The sequence below is a fragment of the Barbus barbus genome (assembly GCF_936440315.1).
Source record: "Barbus barbus genome assembly, chromosome: 17".
Taxonomy (NCBI): Eukaryota; Metazoa; Chordata; class Actinopteri; order Cypriniformes; family Cyprinidae; genus Barbus; species Barbus barbus.
Genome location: NC_136745.1, coordinates 14,503,646 through 14,519,291, shown reverse-complemented (window position 1 = coordinate 14,519,291; position 15,646 = coordinate 14,503,646). Strand labels below are relative to the sequence as shown.

The 15,646-nt window shown below is 37.2% G+C and overlaps 1 protein-coding gene across 7 annotated transcripts; it reads left to right on the top strand.

Annotated features, from left to right (window-relative positions):
- The first annotated feature begins 2,129 nt into the window (after nt 1-2,129).
- On the top strand, nt 2,130-15,624 carry LOC306883401 (RING finger protein 44-like). 7 transcript variants are annotated; one of them, XM_079438625.1, is made up of 12 exons: nt 2,130-2,523; nt 4,465-4,666; nt 4,749-4,968; nt 6,014-6,133; nt 7,083-7,256; nt 8,164-8,325; nt 9,171-9,286; nt 9,455-9,542; nt 9,751-9,795; nt 9,919-10,040; nt 10,138-10,237; nt 11,977-15,529. In XM_079438625.1, the coding sequence occupies exons 2-12, from the start codon at nt 4,560-4,562 to the stop codon at nt 12,037-12,039; spliced, it is 1,317 nt and encodes a 438-aa protein (XP_079294751.1). In that variant the 5' UTR covers nt 2,130-2,523; nt 4,465-4,559; the 3' UTR covers nt 12,040-15,529. The 7 variants fall into 7 exon arrangements, with proteins under 7 accessions (XP_079294751.1, XP_079294747.1, XP_079294753.1 ...); XM_079438621.1 differs by having other exon boundaries at nt 6,014-6,181; XM_079438626.1 differs by having other exon boundaries at nt 2,155-2,532.
- Nucleotides 15,625-15,646: the final 22 nt, after the last annotated feature.

The following is a 15,646-nucleotide window of genomic DNA, read 5'->3' as shown; positions in this document are numbered from 1 at the left end:
TGTTGCTGTAATGCTGTAATGTTTACATTGGATTGGAAGTGCATGGATGGATGGGACGCGGGTTTGCTTGTCTCGCGCTTGTTTCAGATGTGCGTGATCGTGTGCACGCGCAGCGCAGGTTACGCTAGAATCTAGAATTTATTTAGCTATTTCCCCGCGAGTTAAACAGTAGCAAGGAAGGTTACATTGCGGTGTTTTTTCTGCAGTGAAGCCAGTCGAGAGGCCCTTTAAAAATGCTGCAAAAATCATTCTGACATATGCGTACTCAGACGAATTAAACTCAGATTATTGTAAAGAAAAATAAATGCTACACTTTGCCCTCATAGTTCTCATACAGCCTGCTTCATGCGTTGTATGATGCATTATTCTAGAGCAAATAAAATCCGTATTTTTTAAGATGTCAGTTCATGGATTTGAAAGTGCATGGAATAAAGATGTTACTTTGACCGCCCCTTAAGTAAAGACGCTTGTATGTGTTTCCGTCCGCCGGCTCGCCATTTGGCGCAAGGCTTATGTAACAGACTGGGCTGTGTCACACTGTCTCTGATGGAGAGGCGGATGAGAACTGCTAGAGAGAACACAGTTAGATGCTCCCCAACATGATGTTCTTTCCTGCATTTAATTTAATCCACAATAACAACAACAACAACACTAATAATAATTATAATAAATTCAATTGTTATTATGCCATAATTTATGATGAAAAAGTTAACTTGTACATTATTTGCTACATGTAGAAAATATAATATAGTCGTTTGCATGTTGCAGTTTACGCTTTCTTGATTCCATTTATAAAAGCTATGAAACATATAGGAGATGGTCAATTTTTACAGAAGAAAACATTTAAGAGTCCATATAAGTTATCATTGTGGGTAATCAGAAGTTCAGGAAGTGGAGAAAAGGACTTCCACTTGCAATGACTTGTTCTTATTTATTTGTTCTTTTTAAGTATTAGTTTAATTGTTCAAGATGCTGTTTGAACTGTTTTAAGATTATATTTACATTGTGAATTGTGTTGTGTTAAAGGAATTAAATTGCTGAATTATAATGTACAACGTGACTGTTGCATCACCCTTGTTTGATAACTGCAACATAGGCCTATCCCTTGTGACAAACATCATCCCCTTTATCTGGGACTACTCATGCAACCTCAAAATGAATGTCAGTGGCATAATAAATCATCACCGATAACATGCTCTGCCTGCTATGCTTATGTTTAATGTTTTGACTTCTGCACAACACAAATGATCTGACTTCATCTGTTGGATTGCAAAACCCTTTTGGGAGCTGAAATGAACCCTTTTATAGTGTTTTCAAACTTTTGTTTTTTGCGATCTAGCGATAAGCATGGATTTTGACACATATTTGAATGCTCCAAAAGGAGAAAGTAATCCACCGGGAACAAAAAACACTTCTGGCTTCACATTTGCATGAGAGTTACTAAACTATGACATACATATAATATAATATATGTATATGTGTGTGTATATATATATATGACTGAATTTGCTGAAATTTGCCACTAAATATATATTTAATCATTTTGTGTTAATACATTCATTTTGTTCTTTTAAACTATAGAAGACTAAATATATAATATATTATGATGCTTTTATGATTGAATTTGTGAAAATTTGCCATTTTTTATATCATTGTTTTATTGCATTAATTGTATTCTTTTAAGCTACAGAAAATAAAAGTATATGTAATATATTTTGATGTGAAAGATCCATAAATCCATATGTTCTATTAAAAAAACAGTTACATGAACCTCTGGCCTGTGCAATTTGTTTTTAATAAGCGGTGTTAAACACAACTAAGTAATTGTTTTCAGTAATAATCATTTTAAATATTATATTACAACAATTTTTAAGTTTTTTTTTTTTTTTTTAAACAATGTAAATTGTTAATGGACTGCAGCTAAAGTGAACCACAACGAGCGTGAATGCAAGAACTAGGTACCTTTTTGAATCACTTCACTTTTTGGACCACTTAAAGGGGTCTCTGCTTGTTTTTAGTAAAGAGGAAGTGTGAAAACATCCATAAAGTTGGGATCAGTTTGGAGCGATTCGACTAAACGTCAGCACCTAAAAAGTGACTGGCTGTCTGTGTCTTGCGTGATAGTTTTTAGAGGAAGAAGGCGTGACTACAGGCACACAACAATATTGAACTGCACCCATGTCACAGATCAAAACCAGTTTGAATGCATCGGACATAATAATAAAGGAAACAACAAGTGCACGCTATAACAAGTTTGTTGGAGCTAAGCTATCCGATGTTAGGCGGCAGAGGAATATGCTTTTTTTCTTTCTATGCTGAAGATCAACAGCAACAAACTCAAGCTCGTGGACGTGAACTAGGAAACGGACGATACCTCTGTGTTAACCATGACCGTCTGCTAGTTTTCCTGGACGATTTCTTCTGGATTAGTCTGTAAAATCACCAAACGACACATCCTGCATCGTTTTATTTGTCAAAAAGCAGCGCGTGGACGAGTTGGAAACTCGAGCGCCATTAAAACAAGTAAGCTCGGTTAGTGCGATCATACTTTGCTTACTGGACACAAAGCTGTCATATTGCACATGAAATAAAAACGAGAACACTCTTGGTATTCGGAAGTTTGCATTCATGACGTGCAGACTGTCTAGATGTGGCGTTAAAGCTACACCAGGTTTCTTTTGTCAGGGGTGCATCCCTGCATTTCCTGTTTGGGGCTTCATCTGCTCGGTCTGTATGCTAGCGATAGCAACCAAGGGCATGGAAAGTGCATGCGATTTGTTTAATCATTTGTATGCAATGTACAACCTCCGTGTAGCATTGAGAACCTGTTTAAAGAGCACGAGGGCAACTGCGGATGTTTGCGCGAGCTCCTGTAAAACTTCGGCCTCGCGACTTCTTTGTGCTATTGTTGATGTCCATTGCTGGGCCACAATGACACTTCTAAGTGTTTTATTCATGGGAAATGTGCACGGTCCATATTTGAAGCATGAATAGTGTTTAAATCATGCCTACAAGCCCTTTCGAGTGATTATTTTTGATAAAGTGAGAAAGGCGAGGTTTGGTGGCACTCCTTTGTTATTGCTTTGTCTGTGTGGGAGCACATGGCCCTCCACGCTTTTGTTGTTGAAGTTACAGCTCCCCCCTCTTTGTGGCAAATCAGCTCAGTCTTTCCATTAAACACGGTTTACGCTTACAGTTTGTGAAGATTTGTTGGTATTTTTTTAATTTTACACATTTGAATGCCATGCGTAGCACGATGAGAAGTTTAGACGTGCTTGAGTGAATTAATGCACACTCCACTGATTTTGAAAAGAACTGGAATAAAATGTATTTGAAATATATATTGTGTTATTAATTCCGATGCATTTCAATGTTTGTGCCCTGAAAAGTCTGGTTTTGTGTATTTTAAGCTTCCCCCAGTCTACTTGTAATTCAAAGAGTACGCCTAATGAAATATCACAATTCATAAATTAATACACTACAGCATGTTGAGGCAATTATTGGCATATTTTGTCTTAATTTCTTGGAAAATTACCTGTATGTATGTGTGTGTGTGTGTGTGTGTAATTTTTTTTCTTTTATTTTTTTTCTTTCTTTCCATTGAAAGTAGTACTGGTCTTTCCACATTTTAAGCTCATGGTAATTTTTAAGGAATAATTCACCAGAAATGTGCTTGTGTGCTGTTAATTTGTAGTTGTCTACAAAAGGAGAAAATTTGAAGAATGCAAATACTTCTTTTTTTCTTCTTCTTTACAACACATATAGTGACCACAGCTGACAAGCTCCAAAAAGCACCTTGGAGAAAAACGAACTGAAAGTCATTTTCATTAAAGATTTGTATTCAAACATCATTTGACATGCTTTTGCTTGTGATGCTGGCTAGAACAAAAGGATCTGTGAACAAAATATATTGCAGTTTTTTCCCCCAATGCAACACGTTGATCACTGGCTGTCAAAGTCAGTTCCAGTTTTGTTTACTAAAAAAAACAAAACAATAATTGTATGTGAGATTGGGCTTCGAACCAGGTTCCCCTGCATGTAAGTGAAAACTAATTTGCCTCATGTTCTGAAAGCCTGTGATTGTTACTAATGTTAAATGATGTATAACCGATTTGAAAGTGCTATATTAGAATTTAAATATGGCAGGTGTAAAAGACTTCAGTAATAATAAATAAAATGTTAAGCCTGTTCCTCTGTCTGAAGTTAGGAGGGCTAATTTAATGGTGTTCTTCATGGAGCTTGACAGACATGGTTACTATGCATGGTTCAGAGAAGCATTGAAAACAAACAAACAAAAAAATAAAATCATACAGGTTTGAAATGACATGAGGGTGAATGACAGAACTATGGTAATATTAAGTAAATCTAACACAAAATGCACATGTAATGTCTACAAAGGGTTCTGCTGATTTTCTCAAATCACCATTCAATTCACAAAACCCATATTTCTTGTGTTTCAAACAGAGTTCCGACAATCTGAGGCTGTTAGACACAAGTGCCTCTTGCACTTCTGGTCCCCCCACCCCAGGCAGGTGTGACTCGTTCGTACGACGTCACAAATGCGACCATGGGAAGTAGCAGTGAGTAGGCGGCCATCAACAGCCCCCTTAAACCAGAGGAGGGTCGTCGGGGAGCCTTGCATCACCCCTCTGCACCTCAGGAGAAGGTGAGGTGGCCGCCATCATTTTGAGTTCATAAAAAACATATTCCAAGTATGTACTTACTATCTGTGTGTGTTTATGTCCTAGTCCTCCAGTACGACGTCAGTGGGGACAGCGAGATAGACCTGCTGTGCACACTTCCCTACATCAGGATGAGAACTTCCACCACCCTGTCTTCTCCCAGCATCAGCAGATTCCTTTAGATGAGTCCAGGCAATATAGCCACACAACGGCACCTCCACGCATGCTGCATACTGCCACACAACCTCCCCAACAGAGCTCCATCATGGTGGATCTTCACGAACAGGTATTAGTTCAGCAGTCTTTCATTTAGAACAGGGGTCTCAAACACACATTTCCATCTAGGTGTTGTTGTCCATTAGAAACATTAATTTCTTGTTCCTTATATAATGCACTATTTGATGTTCACTATGTTTAAGAAGTATATAAAAATAAATATCAGTAATAAAAGTAATATCAGAAGGCCTATAAACTAAAATAACAATTCAATCTAAATTTTTTTTGTGCTGTTTCTTAGGCAACAAGTGGGCATTTATACTTTAATTTCAGGCCTTGAATGAATATAGTACATTTGTAAAAAATGAATAAAACCTTTTGGACTTTTTTGTTGTTGTTGTTTGTTACTTAGGCCTGTTACTTGTATTACAGCTATTGGCCATTTGTATTTGCATTTTAGTCCTATAATATGTATAAAATAATTGTACAAAGTATAATAAATATCAGTTTAAATGTATATAAACTATAAAATAATTTTGACAGATTTTTATTGTTAAAAACAGTATATTTGGGCTTTTATGTTTGTGTTTCAGGCCTTCAATAAATATAAATTAAGAATGTATGAAAAAAAAAATTAAACTATATAAAAACTTTTTGACAGATGTTTCCATTGTTACTTAAGCTACAACTGGGTTTTTATATTTGTGTTTCAGGCCTAAAAAAATTAGAAATGGTAAAAAAACAAACAAAAAAATATTTTAATATATATTAATAAATATAAATGTAAATTTTGACAGATTTTTCATTTGTTAGTTGGGCTACATTTGGACAATTTGCATTCTAGGCCTTTTAATAAATAAATAAATAAAAATACATTTAGAAAAAATAAAAAAAAAAGCATAAAGAGAACTGTCGGACCGGACCTTAAACCAAGATGCAGAGCATGAAAGTTGATTCATGAACCAGATTTAAGCATAAGCTGGTAGTTTGAGGCCACTGGCATATTCATAATTGTATTACTCGGGCTTTGATGTGAAAGTGCTTTGTGTAGACTGTAATTATGAATATATATATTTTTTTAACAAATAACCTGAATTTTTGTGTTGTCCTTCAAGATGCATCAAGGATCAGTTCCGATATCTTACACAGTTACCACGGTGACGACCCATGGTTTTCCCATCCACACCGGGCAACCTATCCCAGCCTGCAATGCTCAGCAGCTCCCAGCATGCTCGGTAATGTTCAGCGGACAGCTCTCTCTGCTCTGCTGCCTTCCTCCTCCAGTGAGTTTGAAAAGGAAGAGCTGGAATGTCAGTGAAGTTTGTGTAGAGCACACCTAACATGTCCCATCGCTCCAGCTTTACTTTAGCCGATGTATGTGTGTCTCAGGCAGCCATTATGCCCACCTGTCCTCTTAGCCAAAGATACTCTATTATGAGTGCTGTTCTGTACGTCCCTCTCATGCTTACACATTAGGCATTGGTAAACGGCTACATTTCACTTTTTGATTTTCCTGTAGGCTTTTCCTGTGTCTCTAGAATGTGTAATGACCTTTTTATGATGCAACTTTCAAGGGGCAATGTGCAACCCCCCTTAGTTTTTGTTTGTATTGCCACTGCAAGTGTCTGGGGTATTCTATCTTTGACATGGACAGCGAAGGTGTACTTTCTGCTAATTGTACCATCTGCTCAAGTCATTGCATTTGTGTCAACATACCCACCTGTATTTTTTTTGTGGCCACAGTGATGTACAGTTGAAATTGTCTTAAATTGCGCAGGGCTATATAATAGGGCTATATGTATTTTCAGTCATCTTTGCATTATATATGCTTAATAATGAAGTTGTATAAATATATAGTTATTATTATTATTTTGATTATTGCTTTTATAATTCCCATTATATTATTTTTTTATACAAAAAAACATGAAACAAAATAAAACAAAAGAAAAATATATGACTTTTTCAAAGTTTTCCCCATGCTTTTGAAATGGTTTAGCAGATTCCTAAATAGTGCAGAACAGTGAAAAGGTTAGATGTGCTTTACTTCAGAGTGTGCTTTCCCAGTATTAACAGTCATTTCTTAAATTGCACAACAATTCAATATTCAAATGCCCATACACTTTCTTCATGAATGTGTCTATGGTGTTAGTGACGCTTTGTTGTCTGTTATTTCTCTGTCTACAGCTCATTCAGGCCTGCACCATGCAGCACCTGCCTGTGTCCTATCAGGCATTTCCACCATTGATCTCCAGTGAGCATTTTATCCTGCACCCTAGTCCACCAGTGCCACCCCACCAGCCTCCTCATCTGCCGCCACTCAACCAGTTTGTCCCCATACAGCCCCAGCACCCGCGCATGGTGAGTGCAGATCATAAAATCTATCAATGCTACTGAATGTTCTTTTTTATGCAAATTATGGTGAAAAATGTCTGTAATATTTTGTGTGTATATATATATATATATATATATGACATTTTTCACCATTATTAAAATATGAAAATATATATAATTATTATTATTGTTATTATTATTTTTAAATTACGGAAAAAAAATATTTTGTGCATTTCACATAAGTTATGTTTACTGCATAGGTGGGTGGCATGACCAAAATCCTCTTTGAGTAATTTTATATTAAACTGTAAATGTAGTGAAACAATTATTTTTACTGGAAATTCCTCACAAGAAACATTTACGTAGAAAGAGTGCTTTTAATAAAACAAATGTAGCGATTAGTTTCTTTTGGTGGTAATTCAACATAAAAAAACGATTTAGTAGTAGTGCTGTTCTTTTATATAAAACAGTTAATGTCAATTCAGTTTTGATTCTTCACTCTTTTGATTTTTTTATAATTAGATGAGTTTCTAACCTGACAGGTGCAAACCAAAGACAGGCTTTTTCTTTATAATTTTCACATTGTCATACTTTAGTTAAAAACAAGATTTGAAACCATACATCCATGTAATTAGATGAGCCAGTTTATTTTTCCCAGTGTTGAGTGTAGTGTACTACAGTAATATGTGTAATGTGATTACAGTTCAGACAGTGTTATTAGTAAAGCAGTCCCATTACAATCTAGAGAAAACAATTAGTCATGAGTAACAGATTAGTCCCCACAACTGATTGTAATCTTAATAAATAATAATGAAAAAACAGTGTTAAATACTGCTGCGACTAAATGAATTCTTTCTAAAATAGCACATGATTTTATGGTATTAATAGTCGTAATCGTATGCTAGAAGTATGACTTTTATACTTGTGTGTTCAGCCTCTGCAGAGGGTGGAGAATGAAGTGGATCTGCGAGGAGACCAGAATCCGTTAGGAACATTCTCTTATCCTCCAGCCCACCATCCACCAGCAATGACCCCCTCCGTCCCCCTCCAGTACCTCCCCCAGGAGCCCCTCCATCAAGAGCTACCCTACGGAGTGGTAAGATGTCTTTGCTTTTAAATGTCAACAAAGCATATAAATCACTGTAATCAAGTAAAAAATGATATGTTACTGATTAAAAAGAGCAGCATTTGCATAAACAGGTAATGGCAATTTTTATCAGTTAATTAATTTTTATCAGAATATGCAGCACAACTCGAGTCAGAACAGGTTGAAAGACTGCGCCTAGTTTGGTCAACAATTAACCTACTTAGCCTTTCTATTGATGTTATTTAAAATCCACAGGCTATTGGATAATACATCTTAATTTTCCCTTTTTTCTAAATTGCCTAAATTGGCCTGTTTTTGCTTTGTTTTCTGACTGAAATGCTCTCTACAGTGCTCATACGTTATATGTACGCATATTTGCATTGCTTTGACCGTTCTCTCTGTAGATCCCACCTGCTTACATGCCACGATTGATTGATTATGTACAGTGCCTGCATGCTATTGGTCAAACTACTTTTGAGTCATTAAGCATGAAAACAATAGGAAAACAAAGCCAAAACCCATACGTTTTAGGCAAATTAGAAATCCCAGCCAGGACATGTCCGGGAAAAGGAGGACGTTTGGTCATCTTATTGGATAATATTAATCAATTGCAAAAATAGCCACAGTTTTATTCTTTTCAGGAAATCGACCCACAGGTGGCTTATTTCTGGTCCACTTTGCATAGTAAACAGGAATAAGGGAGTGTATTTTGCACACTTCATCTTTAGTCTCAGGTTGCTGCAGGGGGATTGTTCTTGTAGTAGAAATCCTGCCAAAGTAGATTTGGAAGAGATTTGCTAAATGAATAATAGTAATTCAAAAGGTTTTCCTCGTGTTGTTGTCTGTTTCCTTAGCCATATCCGCACATGCTGCCGAGGCGTATAACTGGACAGAGGTACCGATTACAGCAGCCTCTGCCTCCCCCACCCCCTCCACCACCCTACTACCCTGGCTTCTTACCATACTTCCTGTGAGAGTCTCTTTTACTCTTTATAATACTAATCAAATGAATTTTGCAATGTGAATGTTTCATATTCTAATAATGGACATTGGACGGTTATGATTTTATATATTTTTTCAGTAACGACAGAAAAGGTGTGTATTTTAACGATTTATGTGTTTGTGATCTGTGAAACAGCTCAATGCTTCCTGTGCCTCCAACTGCTGTGGGTCCTGCTATCAGTCTGGACTTGGATGTAGATGATGTGGAGATGGAGAACTATGAGGTAAATAGAAAATCCTTCCCAGGGTGGGTGATGGAGTTGCCCTACTGTTTATATAACCTGACTTGTCAAAAATAAGCCTTTGAGGGTTTTCACGTAATGCCTGTTCCAAAACCTAGTGTACCGCCTCACCGTCTACTGTCTGCAGCTAACTAACTTCTAACGTTTATACACACATATTTGCAACTAAAAGTCATTTGTTTTCAATAAGAGGGACTCTGTGGGCATGTGCAGTGATGCAACAAAGTTGAAAAAGGTTAGCTTTATAGAATTAGCAAGTTACTTTATAGAATTAAAGCTAATTTTGGAACAGAGATAATGTCATTATCTTGTTACGGTTTGGGTGAAGAATTTTGAACACCTGTGATTTTTCTCTCAGGCGTTATTAAACCTTGCTGAGAGACTCGGAGAAGCGAAACCTCGAGGACTAACGAAAGCTGATATAGAGCAACTTCCATCCTACAGGTTCAATTTAGAAAACCACCAATCTGAACAGACTCTGTAAGTGTTCTCTGTTCTATGTGCCCTGGGTTATATAATCTTGAAGGTTTAATTGTGACTTGGTATTGATGATGCATTATATTTAATTTTTTTACAGGTGCGTTGTATGCTTTAGTGATTTTGAGTCAAGGCAGCTACTTCGAGTATTACCCTGCAACCACGAATTTCATGCAAAATGTGTGGACAAGTGGTTAAAGGTAAGAATGCTGTATTGATGCACAAAATCTGCAATAACTAACGGCGAAACCCTGTAAATATTAGTGTTCGACTGATATAGGTTTTTAAGTGGCTTACGGTCTACAAAATGCTTATGTAGACTATTGTTTAAAAGCATGAAATCAGTATGATTTTTAACATTTTACAGGGATGTCTCTTATGCTAATCAGTGATGCATTTATTTAATCAAAAATACAGTAAAAACAATAATATGTGTCCCTGGACCACAAAACCAGTCATTAGTTGCACGGCTATATTTGTAGCAATAGCCAACAAATTTGTATGGGTCAAAATGATCAATTTTCCTTTTATGCCAAAAATCTTTAGGATATTAAAGGGTCATATGATGCTATTTTTAAAGATCATTATTTTGTGTATTTGGTGTAACAGAATATGTTGACATGCTTTAATGTTCAAAAAACACATTATTTGTCAAATACTGTACATTATTGCAGTTCCTCTATGCCCCGTCTTTCTCAAACGCGTTGTTTTCTACAAAGCCCCTCCTTCCGACAAGCACAGTCTGCTCTGATTGGCCAGCTGACCCAGTGCACTGTGATTGGCCAAACACTCCGCATTTGAACAGTCAATAGCAAATACTTAAGCTAATAACAAAACATACTTACAGTCGCTGATTCATAGCAAAGTGACAATTTTTTTTTTTTTTTAAATAGCCTTTGTGCACAGCCAGCCTTGTACTCTCCTAGGTTAACGAAACTGTTGTCCATAAAATACGTTGCACAAATTCGAACATCTGGGTTGTGCTGTTCTGTTGTAAACAAATCTTAACCAATGAGTCCTAATTGCATCTTCTTTCGGAAGGCCAAATAAAGTGCTTTTGCTTTCAAATAGAAACATACAGCGTCTCCCTGACATGGCTGCATCAACACTACTGCAGTTACTGAAACTACGCCGCCTTTCTTTGTGTGCACATTTGGGCGGCATTATGCAAATATTTCCACATCGTGACGTAGACATGTGGGGGCGTGTTAGAATGAGGCGTTTTAGCCCGGGCTGGATTAGACTTTTCTTTTAGATAGAATAAATCCTTTTGTGGGAGACTTTTGAGCTTTGTAACTCTGCAGATCTTATACAAGCACAAACAGCTACATAACACACTAAAGAAAAGGAAAACAAGAAATCGCATCATATGACCCCTTCAAGTAAAAATCATGTTACATGAAGATATTTTGTAAATTTCCCACCATAAATATATCAAAACTTAATTTGATTATTAATATGCATTGCAAAGAACTTTTGAAAGAAAGTTTTCAAAGAACATTTGAACAAATTTAAAGGTGATTTTCTCAGTATTTGTTATTTTTTTGCACCCTCAGATTCCAGATTTTCAAATAGTTTCATCTCATCCAAATATTGTCCTATCCTAACAAACCATACATCAATGGAAAGCTTATTTATTCAGCTTTCGGATGGTGTATACATATCCAGGGTCTCATATTGTGAAATATTATTACAATTTTAAACAACAGCTTTCTATTTTAATATATTTTAAACTTATTTTATTCCTGTGATTTAATTTTCAGCATCATTCCTCCAGTCTTCAGTGTCAATGATCTTTCAGAAATCAATCTAATATACTGATTTGGTGCTCAAGATTATTATGCTGTCTTTAATTGCATAGGCAGGTGATGTATAGATCCTCAATAATGTATGGAAACATCTCTGGCTTGTAGAAATTAATCCGTAACATGTCTTGCAGACCAATCGCACCTGTCCAATCTGTCGAGCCGACGCGTCTGAAGTTCACCGCGATGTGGAATGAGTTCAGGTTTTTGTCCTTCACTGGAAAACAGCACAAATCCTTGAGTGTGTTCTGTGAGTGGGGACACCTGATCTCCAGCCAAACGCAAATCTACCCCGCTCCCAACCCCACCTCTACAATAAGCAATCTCGGAATTTGTACGGAACCTGTTTGACCTCTGCTGTGTGTCTTTGTGCGAGTTCCATGAAAGCTACTGCCACCTATAGCCACTTCGGAGTTCTGGAATTGTGACCGGGTTATTTTTTTTGGGGGGGGGGGGGTTCATCTTTCTTTTTCATTACCCTGCCCTTGTTTCGCAGATTCCAAAGATAACCTGTAATACGTGTTGTGTTGGCATATTCGTTTACACAGTTGAATATTCTCTAGTTGTTTGATCACAGATAATTAAAATCGTGCTTTAGCATCGTTAGGACTGTGGGAGTGGGCCTGGATGATGGTGGTTTTTGGCTTTATTGTGCAATCAGACGAGTCTGTAGGACGTGGCCGCTCCGCCGGTGAACGACCATCATAGATGCATGTCTGTATAAGTGACGGGCTGAGGGACTTGTTAATAATCTATGTTTTGCAATAATGTATTGATCATTTGAATATCTTAATCCCGATTCTCTTTTATCTGCGAATGCTGTTGTGAAGGTGTGACTTTCAGTGGTTCAGAGTTCCAAGGCCTAAGGTTAAAGAGGGAAAAGTAGACAAAAAGGACTGCGAAACGACAGCCGGGAATCCATCGGGAAAACTCCCGGTGGGCTTTCACCACAGTCGTAGAGACATTGAGGAAGCTGTGGCGTTTTTTCACTTTTGCTGTTTGCTGGCGAGGCCAATTGGACTGGCCAATGAGAACACAGGGACGAGGACAGCACACTGCCTCTGCCAGCTCCCACCTGGCTGCACTGCACAACCCCCATCGATTCTGGACTGGCCCTCTTCATTCTGCTCCCTCACACTCAGCTAGATCCAGGAGAACATCTCACGGACCTCGCGCGGACTGTTCTTTTAGACTAGCAATATTTGAATTAACAAGATCCACCACATTTCAGCCACAAGAGGAACGTCGGACGGCCTCCGTCCTGCTATTCTCCCTTCCGGAGGCTGAGGAGCTTGCATTTGCCTGTCCAGAATGACTTTTTGAGAAAGGGTGGAACACTTTGCGGAAAGCAATACGTGCAATGAGTGTGTGAAGTGAACGCAACGTTTGACCTGATTTTGGAGGACTAGGCATTTTGTTTTTCCTTATTCGTGAGCCAAATAATCAATATACTCTACAAGATTTTAGCTCTGCCTTCTCAAGACCTTGACAAGCACAAACCTGTTACTAATCTTCAGACATCCTTTGTCAGTTCCTTTTTTAAAAGTATGCGTTTGTTTTTTAAGTGGTGTTATTTATTTTTTCTTTTGCGAGAATTATTGAAGGATTCGCTTGGAATACTAAAACATCTTTAGCGCGTTTTAGTTTGCCTCCCGTTGTCAGGTCTCAGGCCATGTTCACAGTGAAAAGTGATGTGAAAGAAAAAAAAAACATTGTATGCATAGCCTTGGTGTGAAAGTTTGCAAATTATCGTCTTTTTTTTAAGACAAAAGAATGTTGAAACCCTCTGTATTTCTAGTTACGCCCTCTCCTGTGTGCCAGTTGACTGTAGTCGTTCCACAAAGATCCCGGATAGGGTTCGAAACGGCAGAGATGGAGCGTTAGGGTCGCTTAAAGGAAAAAATGCACTGTAAAACGCTTAACTCGTGGTTCACTCGATTCCAAAAACAAACCTGAACGTTGTTCGGGTGAAAACTATGAACTATTTGTTTTTTTTGGTTCCCTAAGTACTTTAATTATAGGACTTTTAAATATATATTCATGAGTCATTTGGCCACTGAATAGTCATTGTAACTCAATAGACACACTGGCTTTCTCGGGTAAAGGGACTCTCTTAAGAGAATGTGAGTATCTTGTGTTTGCGTGCCAGGTTTTAAAATAAGCCATTGAATTTAATCCACACTTTTGATAAGTAATCTATGTATACATATCTGTTCACTGGCATATATTTTGAGTATAATGGAAAAAAAAAATCACTCAGGGCCTCTCTGTAATTGAAAAATAAAGGAAAACAGTCCATTTCAAATGGGATTGACGCCATTGAGATATATTTGGGTATTCTGGGTTGTTTTCCTCAGGCCATGCATATTTTAAATGTAATCAACTGAACTAATATTCCTTTTATAAATTGTGGTGAATATTATTCCATTATAAGACTGGCATGCAAAGAAAAAAAAATGACATGTTGTATCGAGTGAGAATAGGCTTTTCGTCACTGCAGCCGATCATTACCGTATGCTACTCGAACGTGTTTTCCAGCCGTTGCGTTTTTCCGTGTTCTTGTACTTGAACCACACATAAAGGTTGTAATCCCGTTGAAAAACGTGCCACGGTGCACACTGGGAACCTAGACCACTTCCAAGACTATTCTTACATTGTTTGCATGATTTAAGGATTAAAAAAAAAAGGAAAAAAAGTCAAAAATGAAATCTGTATTTTCAGTGAAAGATGTCTAGACAGGGGTGGGCAAGTATTTAATTGTGCACAATATGCATGCATGTCTAACCAGGTCCCAACTGGTTTTTAGGTAGATCTAGTTGGCTTTGGGTTCTGGGTGTAGGGGACTTTCTGCTCAGCTGATAACTGCCATGCATTGTACTGCACACATTTGTAATAGAACCGAATGACTACAAGATTTTATTGTGCTTGTACTTGCAAAAGAAAAAATTAAAGACTAATAATATAGGACGTTTAAAATAACAATGTTAAGCTTGATGCCAGTGGGAAGACTGTGGCTTTTTGAAGTGGAAAAATGTGATTTGATAGGCTCCTCACCACATTTGTGCTTCTATTGTTGCCTCAGTTACTGACACACTTGCCTGGAATCTAGATAATGGAAAGCCATATAGTAAAAAGGTGCTAGATATTCTATATTTAGGTGTAATGCTACATTCACATAAGAGAATGCAATAGTTTGTTATGGGTCTCTATTCATACAGCATGCAGTGCTACTAGTACCCTCACGGTGGTCAGAAACAGTTAATGACATTATCAACAGGGGTTTCAATTAAGAAAACAAACAGAAAAAAAGAAGACTATTTAGCTTTACTTGTATGTGCAGGTAGACCGTTTTAAAGGATACTATTATTTTACTGCTCGAGTGATCAGATTCAATACATCTGCCTTAAATCGAAGTAGTAGGAGGTGTTGTGTGGGTTAAAAAACATGGCATTATCACTCATTCACTAAAACGGTCAGAAATATATGTACCTGTTGTACGGTTCTCTCTACCTTGAGCATCTGTAACTGTTATGGTTTAAAAATAAGTTGTTGATATACACGCAAGCACTTTTGCTTGGGGTAACCGGCTGTGGGCTATTTCTAATATATCCTTATTTAAATTTATAAAGGAATTTTTCATAATAACCAATTCCTTGAAAACCTCAGTGTTAACTGTATTGAATTACTAAAAAGAAAGAAAAAAAAAACAAACCTATGAGTTATGATGATAAATAGAATCTTGTAGTCTTTCTGTGATTCAACTAATAAATAATCTCACAGCTTGTGTGGTGGAAAATTGTGTTC

Coding starts and splice junctions, on each gene's coding strand:
- LOC306883401 (XM_079438621.1), top strand. CDS start 4,560: ATGCGACCATGGGAAGTAGCAGTGAGTAGGCGGCCATCAACAGCCCCC. Junction 7,257..8,163: donor AGCCCCAGCACCCGCGCATG/GTGAGTGCAGAT, acceptor TTGTGTGTTCAG/CCTCTGCAGAGGGTGGAGAA. Junction 9,287..9,454: donor GGCTTCTTACCATACTTCCT/GTGAGAGTCTCT, acceptor TCTGTGAAACAG/CTCAATGCTTCCTGTGCCTC.